At 23.3% G+C, this 21,200-nt stretch overlaps 4 protein-coding genes across 4 annotated transcripts; 3 read left to right on the top strand and 1 right to left on the bottom strand. All coding sequences in view use genetic code 6, as the record gives it.

Moving 5' to 3' along the window:
- Positions 1-70: 70 nt before the first annotated feature.
- Positions 71-765, top strand: TTHERM_00560110 (Leo1-like protein; the record flags this gene model as incomplete). The annotated part of the gene is made up of 5 exons (XM_001010164.3): positions 71-157; positions 218-319; positions 373-435; positions 486-638; positions 694-765. 5 exons carry the CDS (start codon positions 71-73, stop codon positions 763-765), a joined length of 477 nt encoding a protein of 158 aa, XP_001010164.2.
- Positions 766-951: 186 nt separating this feature from the next.
- Positions 952-2,237, bottom strand: TTHERM_00560100 (RAP domain protein; the record flags this gene model as incomplete). Its single annotated transcript, XM_001010163.2, has 2 exons — positions 952-1,422; positions 1,476-2,237. The coding sequence occupies 2 exons, from the start codon at positions 2,235-2,237 to the stop codon at positions 952-954; spliced, it is 1,233 nt and encodes a 410-aa protein (XP_001010163.2).
- Positions 2,238-3,824: 1,587 nt separating this feature from the next.
- TTHERM_000560099 (transmembrane protein, putative) lies at positions 3,825-11,224 on the top strand (the record flags this gene model as incomplete). The annotated part of the gene is made up of 17 exons (XM_012796130.1): positions 3,825-4,191; positions 4,530-4,805; positions 4,905-5,297; positions 5,382-5,552; positions 5,612-5,805; positions 5,871-6,064; positions 6,114-6,205; positions 6,272-6,699; positions 6,783-7,215; positions 7,298-7,663; positions 7,722-8,600; positions 8,917-8,935; positions 9,014-9,348; positions 9,409-9,935; positions 10,197-10,926; positions 11,016-11,053; positions 11,219-11,224. 17 exons carry the CDS (start codon positions 3,825-3,827, stop codon positions 11,222-11,224), a joined length of 5,448 nt encoding a protein of 1,815 aa, XP_012651584.1.
- Positions 11,225-12,846: 1,622 nt separating this feature from the next.
- TTHERM_00560070 (transmembrane protein, putative) lies at positions 12,847-20,009 on the top strand (the record flags this gene model as incomplete). Its single annotated transcript, XM_001010161.2, has 17 exons — positions 12,847-13,213; positions 13,559-13,834; positions 13,899-14,291; positions 14,379-14,549; positions 14,614-14,807; positions 14,878-15,071; positions 15,126-15,217; positions 15,290-15,717; positions 15,789-16,221; positions 16,294-16,659; positions 16,711-17,583; positions 17,863-17,881; positions 17,952-18,286; positions 18,340-18,866; positions 19,069-19,798; positions 19,898-19,935; positions 20,001-20,009. 17 exons carry the CDS (start codon positions 12,847-12,849, stop codon positions 20,007-20,009), a joined length of 5,445 nt encoding a protein of 1,814 aa, XP_001010161.2.
- Between the last annotated feature and the right edge of the window lie 1,191 nt (positions 20,010-21,200).

Genomic DNA, 21,200 nt, shown 5'->3' with positions numbered 1-21,200 from the left:
GTAATAAATAAGTCAAACATTTTTTAAGGTCAATAAAATTTTAAAGTTGCATTGAAAAAGAAAAAGAGAAATGATGGACGAAGAATAGGATGTTTTATTTTCTGAAAATGAATTTTAAGTTTCAAAGGAACAATTCACCTTTAATAAAAACTAAAAGGTATTAGTTAGTTTTTGGAAGATTCCTATTCATAAATTTGTTATTTTGGATATTATTTAGGGATGGTATTTGAAGCATTAGCAGGCTGTAGGATTTTGCGCAAAAGAATATAATGAAGAACATATTAAATATTTAGAAAATGAATATAATATTAAATCATAAGTAATTTTAATTGTTTTTAACAAAGTTAAATATTCTTTTTTTTGTAAAATTAGCATTCAAAATAATTATTTGGTATTCAAGAATCAAGCACCATCAGATATAGGAAAAATAATGAAGTAGACTTTTAAAAGCTAATTTAAAATATAATATCTGTTTATTATTATAGGGAAATCTTGAATCAAATGCCAAAATTATTGAGTGGGATGATGGCTCATATCATTTAATGGTTGGCGATTAATTTTTTAAATTAAATCTCAAAGATTTCTAAGCAGAGGGCTGCAGTTTATACGAAAGACCTAATAACATAAATCAATAATCAGTAAATTAGATATAAAAAATATTTTGGCTCAATATTAATTTTTATATAATAAAAGTTTTTAACAGATCAAATAATTCCTTAAATTTTTGTAGATAAAATTGGTACAATTTAGAAAAATGTAAAATGAATTACTATTAATTGTTTAATAATTAAAATGGTATTTATTATATGCATACATGTAATTTAATTTAAGATTCATCGCTTATTTGTTTGTTTTCGAATTAACAAATCATTTAATAATTTATTTATTTTAATATTTTTTTTTTGGGATATAATTTTGAATGAGTTTTTTAGTTTAGATTTTTTATTTCTGTCATAAGTTTGTTTATTTAATGTGCTTTTAAACTAAATTTTGTATGAAATCTATTTTTCCTGTGACTCCTTTAATTTAACTCCAGTCTTGATGGTGGATTAGAACGGGTATATAATTTTTTATCTTTAAGTTTTTAACTTTCATTTGTTCTTTAGCAGAAAATACATCTTTATTTGAAAAATAAGGATAGTGAGATGGCCCATTCATTTCAAGCACTATTTAATTTTTAATGCTTGGTAAAGTAATTAAAAAATCTACTGTATATGGATCAATTCTAACCTCTGATTTAAAATTCCACTTGAGAACTTTTAAAATAATTTCGCAGTCTTCTTGAATTGGAGATACTTAGCTTTCTTAGGTGTAAAAATGATCAAATTGAGAAATATATTTGCTTGCTTCACCCAAATCAGAGCTAATTGATATTTCTTTTAGCTTATATTAAATAGCCTTTGGAATATTCTTAATAGATGGCTATTATAAAATAAAAAAATTATGTTTTGTTGAAGTAAACCTATAAATTTTACCTGTTCCTATAAAAACTTACACAATATTTTAGTTTAATCTTGAGTAATCTATGCACCAGAAAGAGAAGTCATCCATATATACTCAACTAACTCTTAAAATGGTAAGCTTTCTGGGTTGATATTTATTTTTAAGGGGATCTCAATTATACCTTTTGAAAAGAAAAACTTAATCAAATGCAGCAAGCTTGTTTGAGTAAACTAATTTAAAACTTAATCTTAGCTAAAAAATAAATGCAATTTTTGAACTAATTCATATTCAAATTTATCGCTTTTTGCTATCAAAGGAACTATTTATTGGAAAACATGGAGACTTTCCATAAATTTTTATGCAGATGTATTCTACATATTCATTTATTTTGAAAAATAATTCAATAAAACAGTATGAGCCAAATTAAGGATATTTTAGCTCTATCTCTAGTTTTGAAACATAATCTAAAGAATTAAGATAAGACTTGTTAAATCATCTTAATTTAAACTAATATGATTAGCTGCTTGTTATTCTATATTGTTTAGTTTATTCGCTAACACTTATTTATTCTTGTCAGTCATAGTGCATTCTTAATTTAGCTTCCTCAAATAATCAGCTATTTCTATTTTAGTTAAAGACTTAAAATCTACTTTGGCGTTCAATAGAGATTCATTCTTCTAATTGTTTATGTTTGAAAAGAATGAATAGTTAGTTGATCTAAAAAGTAGGCTCCTTTATCTTTGTTTTGCTAAAAAAGCCAAATTTGTCAACTTCTACCTTAATTAATGTATCATTCAAACTTGAATAAAAAATATCTTTTTAATTATACGTAGTTAGTTCTTTATTTTTCATCTATTGCTTTATTAACAAAAGGATTAATTAGCATACAAACATACATTAATTATTTTAAAGCAACTGAGTTAGATAGTATGTATATACATATTCATATTCAAACTAAATCAAAAAAACATACTTTGGAATATTATTAAACTCAAAAATGATAAAATTTAATCTGGTTCATACTATAATAATCAAGCAGCTCGGGTAGCTCAGTTGGTTAGAGCGTGGGTCTAATAAACCCAAGGTCGAGGGTTCAAGCCCCTCCCGGAGCATTTTTTTAAAGCATAAAAAACTCAAGAAATATTTTTGGTTAATTAATTAACATTTAAATAAGAAGGAAAGAAAATATTTTTACAAAATAAAATAATTAAAAAATAAATAGCTATTTTTATTAATTTTTAAAAAAACATTCTCTAAAAGTTTAAAAAGAAAGAAAAATAATTATTATCTTATTCTTACCACCTTAAATTAAAAACATCTTATTAAGAAGAGCACTTTATTTAAATCTTTTAGAATCGATGGTAACTATTTTACTTTAAATTATAAATAAAATAATTAAATTCAATAAACTTGATTTTTACAAGTATTTTTGTGAAATTAAATATGTAAATATTAATTTATATTAAGTTGAAATGAGTAATTCTTATTTATTTGATAAGTGGATTGAGTACGCAAGCATATTAATAATTAACAGCCGTAAATGATTCTGTTATTATAAAAAAATAACTAAAAAGCATGAATTCCATTTGGATGGGATGTTATTTAATATAAAATATAGTTTTAAATGAGAGACTACATATTTTTGGCATCAAATAATCATATTTAATTTCAATTAAAAAATACTAAAAATTTAATATCATGAAATTATTATTATGGAGAGAGAGAGAGAGAAAGAAAGAAGAATGAAAGAAAGAAAGAATACTGTTGCTAATCTAATTATTGATCCCAAATTATTTAAAATAGCTGAGAGTGGTAAAGTTAAATAAAGATAAACGGAATGAGTATTCCTTTGATAAATTAAATTTATAAAAGGCTTTTATATTGCATTTTAAATGGTTATACTATTTAAATAAATTTTGATTGGATTATTATCAATGTAATAACTATCTGATTTAAATGAATTTAAAGAAAAATTAAGAGTTTTTATTTATTACTTTATACAGTGAACGAACTTTGTTGAGATATGTTTGCATTAAAAGAATTAGAAACTAATTTATGCAGAAAATAGGCAGTGATTAATTGACTAAAGAAGAAAATTGAAAAAATAAAGACTCACTAAATAATAAATAAATTAATTAATAATAAAAGTTCTATTTTAAAAAGTTAATTATTGAAGTAGGAGTAGGAATAAAAACTTCGTTGAAAAGACGAAAAAAAAATAAAATTTGATTTCTATCGGATAATTCATTTTAGTATGTAAGAATGAATTTATAAAAAAAAACTTCATAATTTCTTACTTTTTTAGAAATATTTTTTCGTATTAAAAAATATTTTTCTCTCTAATTTATGTAAAATCATAAATGTATAGATTGATTGATTGAATGAAAAATTTAAGAGAGCTTGAGAAAAAGAGATCAACTAAAGATATCCTTTATGAAGCACTTTCGAATTTGTTTCTTTTAATGTTCCTAAAAGATAGTGAACGAAATAGAGAGAGGGTTTACTATGTTGGACTAGTTTCTATTTACTTTTCCTAAATCGCTGGTTTTATTATCACTGCAAGTCAAATTACTGTTACTGATGATTACTTGAAATACTTGTTCGAGCTTTGCTAGTCAGTAAGGATAACTTATCTACTTAGGTCACTTGATTCTGGGATCCTAGTTGGAGTAATATTGTTCTGTTTATGCATATATGAGGTTACCTTAATATTATTTAACCTAAATTTAAGCTTCGCAAACATAAAAGGTACTGATTGATTAACAATATTTATTATTTTGGCTATTGTAGAACTTTTTTCAAGCCCAAAAATAGAAAAAAAGTCAAAAATAAATGCATAAAACTTAAAATCTTATAGATAAAATAGAATATTCTTTATTAGAATATGTCACTGTTTAAATTAAAAGTAATATAAGTAAAATAAAGCCTTTCTTTATACTAGCCCGGTTTGATAAAACAGCTATTTAATAAATTTCTGCTTGTTTTACTTACCTTTATTATTTTACTTTTTTTAAATGCATTTTGTTTGAATAACAAAAAAAATTTTTAAATAAAACATAAAATTTTTAATAAAAAATTAAATTAAGATGATGTTGATATATTGAAAACACAAGCAAACTAAATTGGTGCTGTATAGCTTTATTATGAACATTAAAAGTGGCTCTACTGTTTACCCAAGTTAGATTTAATTTTTAGCGTTTTATTTTGTGATGGAAGCAGCCACCCATAAAGATGTAGTTTATCTATGGTAAATCCAAGCAACTAAGGCATGATTTTCTACTTCAATATAGTGTGCTCCATCATCTTATTGATGACAACAATAATTTTGAATTTAATTGTCGTTCTAATTTATCATAATCCAGGTTACTTATTGATTTATTTATTTATTTATTTATTTATATATATATTTCCCTCTTTTTGAAATTATTTTTTTAGACTAATTTATTTTTTTAATTCCAAAGAACTAAGCAGTGTAAATTAGCTAAAATCTAGGTACAGCTAATTTAAGCAGATAGAACCCTTACTCGAAATTGGATTAGTTCTGCTTACTTATTTAGGCAGCCCAATTATAATATACTCATTTGGATAGATGTTTGGTCTTTTTTTACTAGTTGAATATTTCTATCATTTCCCACTCATGGATAAAAATATATCTGATATTTATGGATGGATGGTAATCGTTTATCAGACATATGCCTCAATGCTTCTTTTTAGAGAATACACAACTAGCATAAAAGATGCAAACTTCCCAATTATTTTCTTGCTCATTATTTCTATATTGTATGGTATACTCAAAACTTTTTGGAATAACAAGATTATCTTTGCAATGACAGTTGATCCAAATAGACTTGGCGGTAAAATAAAATAATTTATTTAATATTTCAATTAGTTTTAAACATAGCATAAGCAAAAAAACATTTTAATAAATAAATAAATAGATTTCCCTTAGGCTTCTTGCTTATACCTTGAAAAACTTTGTGAACAATTTGAGTAATGCTTAACAACACTTTCCAGCAAGCTTATCCTCTTTGGCTCGCTTTAACTACACAAGAATAATTGCAGGGATACTATTTGTCCTTGCAAAGATACTTAATTTAATGAGTTAGCTGGTATAATTCTAGTTGAAAATTTATTTTTTTAAATTAAAAAAATAAATAAATAAATACAGGTGAAGAAAGACCAACTATCTCTGGAGGAATGATCATCGATTTAGGAAAAGACATTAAAATAAAGGGAGTTGATTTTGCTAGAATTTGTGATGAGTAAGTTGTATTTGAAAAGTGGTTCATGCTCTTCATCGATTACTAATTTGAGGTTTTGATCAGCCACCTAGTTAAAAAAGGTCAAGAAGTTATTGTTCAAGTAATTAATTAATTTTATTAAATGAAAAATTAAAAAGTAATTAATTAATTATTTCAAATTAACAGGAGGTGTGCTTGAGATATTGGTTTTTTTTGATTAAATTTAAAAAGAATTAAATTAAAGCACTCTACTAGAATAAAGTTATGAACCAAATGCTGAAGAGAAAAGACAGCTTTTTCTAAACTGTAGAAAGAAGTTTAACTAATTTAATAGAAAGTAAGATTAAAGAAAAAGACAAAGCACATTTCTATTCTTACAGGTAAACAAATAATAATTGATAAATGAGATTAAGCTTTTTATTTTATTAGCCAAAAAGATAGATAAGATGCTATGAATAACATTAAATTTGATAAAATGGTGTAATCAGAAACAGAAAAAGATAGAATAAAAAAAATATTAGGTTTTTATTTATTAATAAATTTGTGAATAATTATTAATAAATAATTAAAATATTTATATAAATTAGGCAATTTGATTGTTGAAAAATGTATATTTATGGACGAAATGGTAAAGGGCTTTAAATCTTTGGAGGAGATGCGTCAAAAGATTATTAATTTTTTATTTTTAGTAGAATATTTTGAATAGATTTTAAAAGAATAAATGAACTTAAATAAGCAAAACATATATTTTCTCAAGTTCAGTTCATTGCTAAAGGCTTACATATTATTTGATCCAATCAATTGTAGGGATACAGAGGCTGCAGTTGAAGAAATTATCAATAGAGAAAGGTCAGTTGATTAAACAACTACTATCACAAGCTTAAGTATTCTGTAAGGTAATGTTGGGAGCATTATTGCCAGTTTTAAAAATGTCAAAGAAAATGGAAAGATTTTAAAATTCTCTGAAAAAATTCCCTAAATATTCAAATACAACAAAGGAGAATTCATAACTAAGGTAAATAAATAAATGTTAATTTTGCGAAATTAAAGTAATATTAATTAAAGCTGTTAATCACTATTTTTATATTACATCTATAGGAAAGTGTGACTGACTTAATACCAGATTGTATTGGAAGGTTGCATGATTAGTTTTTAATGAGGCTTATTAGCACAGGTGTAGCTAAAACAGTAAGAAACTATAGGACGATGTTTGCAAAAGATAAAATGGGTTATATATTCAGAGTTAAACTTTTTATCAATTTCTATTTTATCAAGCAGGATGATTTTGCTTTCAGCTCACTAGTTATTAACTGCCCTTCAAATGATATGTATGTCTTACTCAATTCTAAAGGATACATAGAAGGAATGAGTGAGAGTTTTGCGCATTTAATTTAAGGAGAGAAAGTTGAAAGCATGTATTTCAAAAAGCTTAACATATCTGCACTTATTCCTTAATTCATTGAGTTCATGCAAGAATTCAACATGAAAGAGGAATACTCGTTCCTAAAATTCAAGTTAGATGTGCCAAAAGGTTTTTTATTTATTTATTTATTTACCTTAAATTTTACTTTTTAATAGAAGGATTTGTATATTAACTTGACTTTTAATAAAAGATATGAATAAACTGATTCAGACTTTTATTCTCCATCATTCTAATTACTACAGCTCTTAATAAACCTCAGAAAGGGGGAAAGAAAATTAAAGTAGAAGTGAAATCAAAAAGCCGATTAAAAACAACACTGAATGGAAAAATAATGTTTAATCCTTTCTAAATTCAAGAGTTTAGCAAAAACTATGTAGCTACGAAATTACTTTAAATATAAGACATGAATTATTTTAAGATAATGGAGAAGACGTTTTGATCTATATTTTAGAAATTCAATCATATGTTAACTGGGATGATTTATTATAATCAGAGTTTTCAAACAGTACTGGAGGAAGGTCAAAACATTCTTAAAAAGTTTTACAGAGCGATAAAAGTAAAGAAATAAATAAATAGCTTTCATTTTAAGTTTTTCAATTTTTATTAAAAAATAGCTAAGCAGGATAACTTAAACTATTAAATCACTCATTAAGAAACTATGGCAAATTAATTGATAGGACAACTTAATACTCAACATAGTCAAAATGATAATATAAACCTATTGAATACGGATTAATACATTGATTTAAAGCAAGATAAAGAGATTTAAGGATAGAAAAGTGCATAGATTGATAGCTGCGATAATTTAGACAAACAGAATCCGAATTTTAAGTCTACTGTCTTGTAACCTAAACTACAAAACTATGCCAACTTAGATGACTCAAATATGCCTATTTTAGACAATAAAAAACTAGAGGAGAATATGCTAGATACTAATGCAATTAATAATACCTTGATGATGACAACATAATAATACGAAGATGAAAAAGAATTAGTTGCTTAGTTGAATAAATCAAAAACAATGAAGTATACCAAAGTCGAAGATACCACTAAATACGATTTTTCATAAACTAATTAAGCTTGTTAAGATTAGGATAATTAAGAAACAGGATTGCACCTCAGTTAAGAATAGCAGAAGTTAGAATCAGAAAAATAGAAAAAAGAAGATGATAGTTCTCAAGGCCATGATTCTAAAAATAACGGAAAAGAATCAATATCTGTATTTGATGATGCTAAAAAAGAAATTGGAAATGACCTAATTAAACAGATGGGGAGAAAAAACGAACTACCATTTGATTAGGGTTCTAAGTCTTCTATGCAATCTTCATCTTCAAGCATTGTAAAACATATCATTGATAACACCACAAGCAAGTCTACTCCACCTTTCTTGGTTATACTTTATGGAGTTTTTATATTTTAATTTTTTGTATTCATAACTGTAGTTATAGTGCTGTCAGTTACTATTTCTAACTCCTTTAACAGTTATACTTAAGGTATTCACTCACTCATTCATTTATTTATTTTTCCAAATTTTCATTTTTCTTCTGTTAGCAAACAAACAAACAAACAAATAAATAAATTTATTTATTTTATTTTATTTTTTATACTGCAACTTCAAAATTTACAATAAATTAATTTTTAATAAAATTTATAATCGAAAATAAAAAAAGGGTTTTATTAAAAATTAATTAGTAAAAGTTTAATGTTATATAAATTTAATTAATTACAGTATTGAATAATTATTGATTAATTTTTAAAAAAATTTAAAATAAATTTATAAATTAATTAAATTTTTTATTATAAAATTAGCATTAAATAGGATGGGAAGGTAATGAAAGAAATTAATTAATTAATTAACTTAATTATTCTTTTTACTTAAAATGAATACAATTTTTTTTAAAAAAAGTTCATCAAAAATGCTTATTCCTATAAACTAAGCTATGATTACTTCAGATATAACTTCTCTTAAAAATATGGATCAGTTGAATCCTGTTCCTTCTGTTGATTATATGACTGTTATGGAAGAAGTAACTCGAAGTGGATATTAGTAGTATTCTGATAACTTATTTAATTTCTTAGACTTATAAGTTTAATATTAGTACTAAAAAATTGTTTTTAACATGATTATGGATGTTTCTTTGATGTCTTTTAGATAAAAATTGGTTTCTCGCTCATATTTTACAGAGTACTTAAAATCAGCAGGCACTTCGCTATTTAACTTAAACAGAAATGACTAATAAAGTAATTAATTTTTGTATTTACTTTTTTTATCTTCTATTTATTTTAAATTAATAAAATTAGACTAAATTACGGTTTTTATGGAAGAAAAATATCTTCTTGTCAACAATCTAAATTGTACATAGTCTTATCTTCTTGTATCAATGCAAAGCATTAGCGATGATCTTGGTACCCTTTAATCAAGTATTATAGTAGTTAATACTTATAGTATAGTATTAGCTATTGTTCTAATCATTCTATCCTTTGGATTCATTATTCCATCTTATAATAATTTAAAATTTAAATCTGAAAGAATTTTAATGATTGTAAGTCGTTTAAAACAAGAAGAGACAACTGATATTATATTCCATTTAAAGGCAATATAAGCCAAGCTCTTTTCAGATGATGATGAGTATCTTCACATAGATTTCTCCAATTTTGCTCTTAGAGAGGAAAATGAGCTTGAACAATCACAAAGAGCAAACAAAAAGAAAAATAAACAAAGATAGAACTATTTATATGATAGAATATTTGATAATAAACTCAAGTTTTGGTCTTTCATAATCATCCTCATCTTCCTTTGTCTTCTTTCCGTTTTGTTTTTCTTGATAGTAATTTTATTTATTCCTTCAATAATTCTTTACAATTTTATTTATTTATTTTCTTTTATGGAAATTTAAGTTATATCTAAAGTTTGTTTTATCAATATATTTATCCAATTTAAAAAGAGAAAAATATACTTTTTATTTAAATTTTTACAATACTGAATGAATGAATGAATGAATGAATGAATGAATAAATAAATAAATAAATATTAATAAAAATATTAAATATTATTTTAAGGGTAAATTTAATTTAAAAAAAATAAATAGATTTTTATCTACTTGAATCAGTTTGAATCTATATTTGGTACTCCTGCTAATTAGTATAAATAGTTTATATAAGGCTCGATGTAATTCACTACAGCATCAAGTAGTCATAACTCAATTTTACTTAATAGTCTGCTAAAAGAAAATAATATAGAGTATTTAACAGATGAAAAACTTAATGAGCTTATTGAATTGAGAGCTCAATCGCTGTTGTAAAGTTAGCAGTATTTTTCTTAGTAATTTGTATTACTTCAGTAGCATGGAAGTACCAGCAATTTTTAAAACATGATTGTGAAAGTGAGCTAATAAAATATATGTGAACAAAATATTCTAGACTAAAAGTATATAGAATACTGTTAGTCGGCTCTTCAAGGAATACTCACATAAGGGCTACAACCAACTGTTTCAACTATAATTCAAAAGATCCAAAATGAGATGAATATTGATAAGAATTTTAATAAATTCATTTAAAGCCAAGAGTATCAAGATGGTATCATTGTTCAATAACTCTTAACTAACGTAATGACTTACGTCGTAGTCTAGTTTGAAAATCAAAACGTAAATATCAAAAATGACTATCTCAATATTCTTCTGCTGATTCTAACATTAGGAAGTTTAGTTTACGTTTTAATTTTCTTTATAGTGATAGCTATATATCTCAATAAACTTAAGAGAGAGTATCTTGTTATTAAGAAAGCTATTTAACTTGTCCCATACAGGAGACTAACCGAAGGTATGCATTAATTCACTCATTAAATATTTTTATTAAAAACTTTAACCTAAATTTAATATTTAAAATAAAACAATTTATCATATATATAGATTCAATGACTTTGTTCCTTCTCAAAAAGGTTATGGATGTAATACATAATCATATTTTATTTTAAAATTTTGTTTATAAATAAATATAAATAATATTTTTAGTTGCAATGACAAATAGATTCAGAATAAAACTTACTTACTTACTTATAGTTAATATACATTTTAAATTCTATTTTAAAATTATAAAATAACTATTAAAATAGGTTTGAGTCACCTAAATAAAATTTTACCTTAGCTAACTAACATTTAATTAAAAGTTGGCCTTATATTTATTAATTTAGTTACAAAAAAAAGAAGAAGAAGAAGAAAATCAGAAAATTATATTTACTTTATTACTTGCTTACTTAGTTAGTTTATTACTTATATAAATAAATAAATTAAAAATTATTTTATACTAATTAAATTGATGATATTTATTTATCTGTTAGTTTAATTAATTACTCTTTCTTTATATCTTGATATTTTTATTACAAAATATATTTCTTTTTATTTAAAAAAAATAAGATATCAATTTAATTAAATTAATAATTAAATAAATTTTAAAAGTAATTTATGATAGATTTTATTTAATATTTATATTTATATTTATCTAAATTTATTTTTTTACTTTTTTTAAATTCCATTTATTTATTTATTTATTTATTGAATATTTAATAAATTTTTTAAATTAGATTTCTGTAATTCTCACAAAATTTTGAATTATCTTTTTATTTTTAAATATTTTCGCATAAAATAATCAAAATTTCATATCATATAAAAATATTTATTTTGAATTTCTTACCACCTACCTTTAATTAAAAATACTTTCACATAATGAGCATATTATTTTCCATAATCGACTGTAAATGTTTAATTTAATAAAATATATTTTTTAAAGTATTTTTATCAAATAAAATTTGTAAGAATAAATTAATTTTTAAGTTAAAAATGAAGAATTCTTATTTTTCTAATAGATAATTTACACTTTATATAATTAATACACATGTTGAAAATAAAAAGCCGTTAATAATTTTATTATGGTATAAAAAATGACTAAAAAGCATGAATTCCATTTGGGAATTTAATTTTATGCTTAATATAAAATCTAGTTTATTAAAATAGTGTAAATATATTTAGTAGCAAATTATAATATTTAATTTAATTTTTAAATTATAAAATACTAAAAAATATTTGCATAAAAATATTATTATGAAGAAGACTGTAGCTATTTATTGATTATAAATTATTTAAAATAGATGAGAATGGCAAATTTAAATAATGATAAAAGGAATTAGTGTTCTTTTGATAAAATTTAATTTATAAAGGCATTAATTATGCATTTTAAATGATATTGTGATTTAAATAAATTTTCATTGTATTGTTTGTTATTATGATATAACTATCAGATTTAGATGAATTTTTAGATAAAAAATTAAGAGTATATAATTTAATATGGGGAACTTTGTTGAAATTTGATTGTATTTTTTAAGGTTTTACTTGAGGAAATAGAAATTCATGCAGAAAATAAGTAAGTACTGATTAATTTACTAAAGAAGAAAAATAAATAGTTAAAAGATAACTAAATAATAAATAATAAAAAGTTCTATTAAAAAAATTAATTATTGAAGTAGGAGTAGGAATAAAAGCTTCGTTGAAAAAAGACGAATTAAAAACAAAAAAAGTTTGATTTCTATTGGGTAATTCATTTTTGCAAGTAAGAATGAATTTATAAAAAAAACTTCATAATTTCTTACTTTTTTAGAAATATTTTTTCGCATTAAAAAATATTTTTCTCTCTAATTTATGTAAAATCATAAATGTATAGATTGATTGATCGATTGATATTGATTGAATGAAAAATTTAAGAGAGCTTGAGAAAAAGAGAACAACTAAAGATGTTCTATATGAAGCACTTTCAAATTTGTTTCTTTTAATGTTCCTAAAAGATAGCGAACGTAATAGAGAGAGAATTTACTATGTCGGACTAGTTTCAATTTACTTTTCTTAGATTGCCGGCTTTATTATCACTGCTAGCCAAGTCAATGTAACTGATGATTACTTAAAATACTTATTCGAGCTTTGCTAGTCAGTAAGGATAACTTACCTACTGAAATCTGTTGATTCTGGGATACTAGTCGCTGTAATATTGTTCTGCTTATGCTTATATGAGGTTGTCTTAATATTGTTTAACATAAATTTGAGTTTCGCCAACATAAAAGGTACTGACTCATTAGCAATATATATCTTTAATTAATGTAGAACTTTGTTCAAGCCTACAAATAGAAGCCAAAAATAAGATCATAAAATTTATAATATTTGATGTAAAATAGAATATTCTTTTTTAGAATATGCCGCTATTTTAATTAAGAGCGAGATATGGAAAATAAATCCTTTCTTTATACTAGCTCAGTTTGAAAAAACAGCTAATTAATAAATTTCTGTTTATTTTAATTAACTTTATTATTTTTACTATATTTTTTTTAATGCATTTATTTTGTTTGAAACTCTACATAAAAAAAAAATTTTGAATATAACATAAAATTTTTAACAAAAAATTAATTAAGACGATGTTGATATATTGAAAACACAAGCAAACTAAATAGGTGCTGTATAGCTCTACTATGAGCATTAAAAGTGGATTTACTGCTTACCCAAGTTAGATTTAATTTTTAGCGTTTTATTTTGTGATGGTAGCAGCCACCTATAAAGATGCAGCTTATCTGTCACAAACCCAAGCAGCTAAGGCATGATTTTCTACTTTAATATAGTGTGTTCCATTTTCTTGCTGATGACAACAATAATTTTAAATATAATTGTTGTTCTAATTTATCATAATCCAGGTTTTTTATATAATTTTTGAAATATAAAATTTAAGATTTAATTTATTTTTTTTCAATTCATCAGAATTAAGTAGTGTAAATTAGCTAAAATCTAGGTACAGTCAATTTAAGCAGATAGAACCCTTACTGGAAATTGGATTAGTCCTCCTTACTTATTTCGGCAACACGATTGTAATCTACTCATTTGGATAGATTATTGGTATATTTTTACTAATTGAATATTTCTATCATTTCCCCCTCATGGATAAAAATATATCTGATATTTATGGATGGATGGTAATTGTATATCAGACATATGCCTCAATGCTTCTTTTTAGAGAATACACAACTAGCATAAAAGATGCAAACTTCCCCATTATTTTCTTACTCATCATTTCTATTTTGTATGGCATACTCAAAACTTTTTGGAATAACAAGATTATATTTGCAATGACAGTTGATCCAAATAGGCTTGGAGGTAAAAAATAAAAATAATTTTATTAATTCAGCTTTCTTTAAAAGATAAAATAACAAATAAATAAATATTATTAAAATAAATTTACAGATTTCCCTTAGGCTTCTTGCTTATATCTTGAGAAACTTTGTGAACAATTTGAGTAAAGCAGTACAACACTTTCCAGCAAGCTTATACTCTTTGGTTCGCTTTAACTACATAAGAATAATTGCAGAGATACTCTTTGTCCTTGCAAAGATACCTAATTTAATGAGTTAGCTGGTACGATTTTACTTTAAAATTTATTAAAATTCAAATAAATAAATAAATAAATAAATAAATAAAGGCGAAGAAAGACCAACTATTTCTGGAGGAATGGTTATTGATTTAGGAAAAGACATTAAAATAAAGGGAGTTGATTTTGCTAGAATTTGTGATGAGTAAGCTGTATTTGAAAAGTGGTTTATGCTCTTCATCGATTACTAATTTGAGGTTTTAATCAGCCATCTAGTTAAAAAAGGTCAAGAAGTTATTGTTCAAGTAATTAATTTATTTAAATGTAAAAGCAAATAGCAATTATTTATTTATCTATTGTTTCATATTAATATAGGAGGTGTGCTTGAGATATTGGTTTTTTTTGATTAAGTTTAAAAAGAATTAAATTAAAGCACTCTACTAGAATAAAGTTATGAACCAAATGCTGAAGAGAAAAGACAGCTTTTTCTAAACTGTAGAAAGAAGTTTAACTAATTTAATAGAAAGTAAGATTAAAGAAAAAGACAAAGCACATTTCTATTCTTACAGGTAAACAAATAACAATTTGTATGGTAAAGGAGATTAAACTTTTTATTTTATTAGCCAAAAAGATAGATAAGATGCTATTAATAACATTAAATTTGATAAAATGGTGTAATCAGAAACAGAAAAAGATAGATTAAAAAAAATTTTAGGTATTTATTTATTAATTTATTACTAAAATAATAATTTTTGAATTATTATCATCTAAAAAAAATATAAATTAGGCAATTTGATTGTTGAAAAATGTACATTTATGGATGAAATGATAAAGGGCTTTAAATCTTTGGAGGAGATGCGCTAAAAGATTATTAACTTTTTATTTTTAGTAGAATATTTTGAGAAGATTTTAAAACATTAAATGAATTAAAATAAGCAAAACATTTATTTTCTCAAGTTCAGTTCATTGCTAAAGGCTTACATATTATTTGATCCAATCAATTGTAGGGATACAGAAGCTGCAGTTGAAGAAATTATCAATAGAGAAAGGTCAGTTGATTAAACAACTACTATCACAAGCTTAAGTATTTTGTAAGGTAATGTTGGGAGCATTATTGCTAGTTTTAAAAACGTCAAAGAAAATGGAAAGATTTTAAAATTCTCTGAAAAAATTCCCTAAATATTCAAATACAACAAAGGAGAATTCCAAACAAAGGTAAATTTTAATGCTAACTTTGCTAAATTAAAATCATTTTAAAGTTGTTAATTGTTATTTTTATATTTTAGGAAAGTGTGACTGACTTAATACCTGATTGTATAGGAAGGTTGCATGATTAGTTTTTAATGAGGCTTATTAACACAGGTGTAGCTAAAACTGTAAGAAACTATAGGACTATGTTTGCAAAAGATAAAATGGGCTATATATTCAGAGTTAAACTTTTTATCAATTTTTATTTTATCAAGCAGGATGATTTTGCTTTCAGCTCATTAGTTATTAACTGCCCTTCAAATGATATGTATGTCTTACTTAATTCAAAAGGCTACATTGAAGGAATGAGTGAGAGTTTTGCACATTTAATTTAAGGAGAAAATGTTGAGAGCATATATTTCAAAAAGCTTAACATATCTGCACTTATTCCTTCATTCATTGAATTCATGCAAGAATTCAACCTTAAAGAGGAATATTCATTCTTAAAATTCAAGTTAGACGTGCCAAAAGGTTTTTTATTTATTTAACTTTAAAATTTTACTTTTTAACATAATGATTCAATTCATTTTTAATAAATAAAAGATATGAATAAACTAATTCAGACTTTTATTCTCCATCATTCAAATTACTACAGCTCTTAATAAACTACAGAAAGAGGGAAGGAAAATTCAAGTAGAAGTGAAATGAAAAAGACAACAAAAAGCAATTCTGAATGGAAAAATAATGTTTCATCTTTTCTAAACACGAGAGTTTAGCAAAAGCTATGTAGCTATGAACTTACTTTAAATGTAAGACATGAGTTATTTTAAGATAATGGAGATGACGTATTGATCTATGTTTTGGAAATTCAATAATATGTTAACTGGGATGACTTGTTATAATCAGAGTTTTCAAACAGCACTGGAGGAAGGTCAAAACAATCTTAAAGGGTTTTACAGAGCGATAAAAGTAAATAGCTTTTGTTATAAATTTTAGAATTAAATGTTTAAATAAAAATAGCTAAGCTAGATAACTTAAACCATTAAATTACACATTAAGAAACTATGGCACATTAATTAGTGGGACAAATTAACAGTTAACATAGTTAGCATGATAATATAAACCTGTTGAATACAGATTAACATATTGACTTAAAGCAAGATAACGAGATTTAAGGATCGAAAAGTGCATAGATTGATAGCTGCGATAATTTAGACAAAAAGAATCCTAATTTTAAGTCTACTGTCTTGCAACCTAAACTACAAAACTATGCCAACTTAGATGACTCAAATATGCCTATTTTAGACAATAAAAAATTGGAAGAGAATATACTAGATACTAATGCAATTAATAATACTTTGATGATGACAACATAGTAATATGAAGATGAAAAAGAAATAGTTGCTTAGTTGAATAAAACAAAAACGATGAAGTATAGCAAAGTCGAAGATACCACAAATTGTGAATTTTCATAAACTAATTAAGTTAATTAAGATAATTAAGAAACAGGTTTGCATCTCAGTTAGGGATAACAAAAGGCAGAAATGGATAAATATAAAAAAGACGACGATAGTTCTCAAGGTCATGATTCTAAAAATAACGGAAAAGAATCAATATCTGTATTTGATGATGGTAAAAAAGAAATAGGAAATGATTTAATTAGACAGATGGGAAGAAATAACGAATTACCATTTGATTAAGGTTCTAAGTCTTCTATGCAGTCTTCATCTTCAAGCATTGTAAAGCATATCATAGATAATACAACTAGTAAGTCTACTCCTCCTTTCTTGGTTATACTTTATGGAGTTTTTGTATTTTAATTTTTTGTATTCATAACTGTTGTTGTCGTGCTATCAGTTACTATTTCTAACTCCTTTAACAGTTATACTTAAGGTATTAATTTATTATTCCAAATATTCATTTAAATTTATTAAACAAATTTATTTCTTTATTAGATTTTAATATTTACACAAATCTTTAAAATATTCATGAAATAAATTTTTAATAAAATTTATTTTTTTAAAATTTCTTAAAAATGAATTTTCTTAAAAATTAATAAAACCTTGAATTTTTAAAAATAAAGTTAATTACAGTATTGAAAAATGATTAATTATTTTTTAATTTTTCTAAATAAATTTATAAACTAATTTAAATTTTTTAAAATAAAAATAGCACTAAATAGGATGGGAAGGTAATGAAAGAAATTAATTAAATTAAAATATTTTAAAACTTAAAATAATTATCATTTTTATTTTTTAAAGTTCGTCAAAAATGCTTATTCCTATAAATTAAGCTATGATGACATCAGATATAACTTCTCTTAAAAATATGAATCAACTGAGTCCACTTCCTTCTCAAAGCTATATGAATGTTATGGAAGAAGTAACTCGAAGTGGATATTAGTAGTACTCTGATAACTTATTTAACTTCTTGGATTTATAAGTTTAATATTAATATTAAAAAATTGTTTTTAACATGATGATAAATGCTTATTTGATGTCTTTTAGATAAAATTTGGTGACTAAATTATATTTCACAGAGTACTTAAAATAAGTAGGCACTTCGCTATTTAACTTAAACAGAAACGATTTCTAAAGTAATTTTTCTTTTTTCCTTTTTTTTTTTTAATTTTAAAAAACATAAAATTAGATTAAATTACTGTTTTTCTGGAAGAAAAGTATCTTCTTGTGAACAATCTAAACAGTACATAGTCATATCTTCTTGTATCAATGCAGAGCATAAGCGATGATCTTAGTAGCCTTTAATCAAGTATTATTGTAGTTAATACTTATAGTATTGTATTAGCTATTGTTCTAATCATTCTATCCTTTGGATTCATTATTCCATCTTATAATAATTTAAAATTTAAATCTGAAAGAATTTTAATGATTGTAAGTCGTTTAAAACAAGAAGAGACTAGTGATATTATATTCCACTTAAAGGGAATACAAGCCAAGCTCTTTTCAGATGATGATGAGTATCTTCACATAGATTTCTCCAATTTTGCTCTTAGAGAGGAAAATGAGCTTGAATAATCGCAAAGAGCAAAAAAGAAGAAAAATAAACAAAGATAGAACTATTTATATGATAGAATATTTGATAATAAACTCAAGTTTTGGTCTTTCATAATCATCCTCATCTTCCTTTGTCTTCTTTCAGTTTTGTTTTTCTTGATAGTAATTTTATTTTTACTTTCAATTATTAATACAAAATTTATTTATGAAATACTTTGGAAATTTATTTAACTTTTATCTATGTATTCGATTTTACAATATAAATATTACTTGTAAGTTAACTTTTGCAATATTAAATTTTTAAATAAATATGATTAAAAATATTATTTTGATTGGATGACAAATTTTATTATTTAAAAATTAGATATTTATTTACTTGAATCAGTTCGAATCCATATTTGGTACTCCTGCTAATTAGTATAAATAGTTTATATAAGGTTCGATGCAATTCACTACAGCATCAAGTAGTCATAACTCAATTTTAATTAATAATCTGCTAAAAGAAAATAATATGGAGTATTTAACAGATGAAAAACTTAATGAACTGATTGAATTGAGAGCTCAATCATTGTAATAAAGTCAGCAGTATTTTTCTTAGTAATTTGTATTACTTCAATAGCAAGGAAGTACCAGCCAATTTTAAAACATGATTGTGAAAGTAAGCTAATAAAATATATGTGAACAAAATATATTAGACTAAAATTATATTGATTACTGTAAGTCAGCTCTTCAAGGAATACTCACATAAGGGCTATAACCAACTGTTTCAACTATCATTCAAAAGATCCAAAATGAAATGAATATTGATAATAATTTTAATATGTTCATTTAAAGCCAAGAGTACCAAGATGGTATGATTGTTCAATAACTCTTAACTAACGTAATGACTTATATCGTAGTTTAGTTTGAAAATCAAAACGTAAATATCAAAGATAACTATCTCAATATTCTTCTCCTGATTCTTTCATTAGGAAGTTTAGTTTACGTTTTAATATTCTTTATTGTGATAGCTATTTATCTCAATAAACTTAAAAGAGAGTATCTTGTTATCAAGAAAGCTATTTAACTTGTCCCATACAGGAGACTTACTGAAGGTATACATTTATTCATTCATTCATTATTTATTTATAAAAAACTTTAACATAAATTTTATATTTAAAATAAAACAATTTTTTGTATATAAATATATATAGATTCTATGACTCTGTTCCTTCTCAAAAAGGTTATGGATGTAATAAATTTTCATATTTTATTTTAAATCTTTCTTAATAAATAAATATAAATAAATATTTTTAGTTACAATGACAAATAGATCAGAATAAATCTTACTTAAATACTTACTTACTTATAGTTTAATATAAATTTTAAATTCTATTTTAAAATTATAAAATAACTATTAAAATAGGTTTGAGTCACCTAAAATTTTACCTTATCTAACATTTAAAAGTTAGTCCTATATTTATTACTTTTAGTTACAAAAAAGAAGATAAAGAAATTAGAAAAATTATATTTACTTTATAACTTACTTACTTACTTAGTTAATTACTTATATAAATAAATTAGTTAAAATTATTTTATACTAATTAAATTGATGATATTTATTTATCTGTTAGTTTAATTTATTTCGCTTTATATCTTGTTATTTTTATTACAAAAAACCTTTCATATTATTTTTTTTAAAAATTATCTATTTAATTAAATAAATAAATTATTCAAAAAAATATTTAAATTTTGTTTTGTTTTCATTATCTAAAAAATTCATCCAATTTACTTAAATGAATTTTAAAAGTATGCTCGCTCCTTTTAAAATAATATTAAAATTTTTTAAAGAATTTAATAATTGATTTTATTTAATATTAAAATTTACATAAATTATTTTTTTAATTCTTGAAATAAATTCATTTATCCATTAAATATTAAATAAATTATGAAAATTAAATAACTGTTTTTCTTATCAAATTTTTAAATATCTTTTTATTTTATTATTTTCACAAAAAATAAAGCAATTTATCAATTAAAATTAAATCAAAAATTTATGCTAATCCCAATAAAAATATTTTTGCTTAGTGGTAATTTCAAAATAAATAAATTTACTTTTTTGTTAAAAATATTTATTTACCTTTCTTTTAAATTAAAATTTCTGTTTTTCTCAAAATAAAACAAACAAACAAATTTCTTTTTTCAACAAAATAAATTTATTGAATTGTAAACTTATTAATATATTTAAAAAAGTTAATTTACTACAATAAATTAAATTTCTGTTTTTTTTCAAAAAAAGCTAATTATCTTTTAGCATAGAATAATTAATTTTCAATAATTTTTTTTTTTGAAGAAAAATAAATAATTATACTAATAAAAACAAACATAAATTAACTTTTTTTATAAAGTTAATAATAAAAAATAATAATTATTTTTTAAAATAGCATAAATTCTTTTTGATTAAATTTTATTTAATTTTAAATAATTTAATGCATATTCATTTAATTAATTTTTATT

This window comes from Tetrahymena thermophila (assembly GCF_000189635.1).
Source record: "Tetrahymena thermophila SB210 genomic scaffold scf_8254763, whole genome shotgun sequence".
In the NCBI taxonomy this organism is placed as follows: domain Eukaryota; phylum Ciliophora; class Oligohymenophorea; order Hymenostomatida; family Tetrahymenidae; genus Tetrahymena; species Tetrahymena thermophila.
This window is presented reverse-complemented; position numbering and strand designations above follow the sequence as displayed.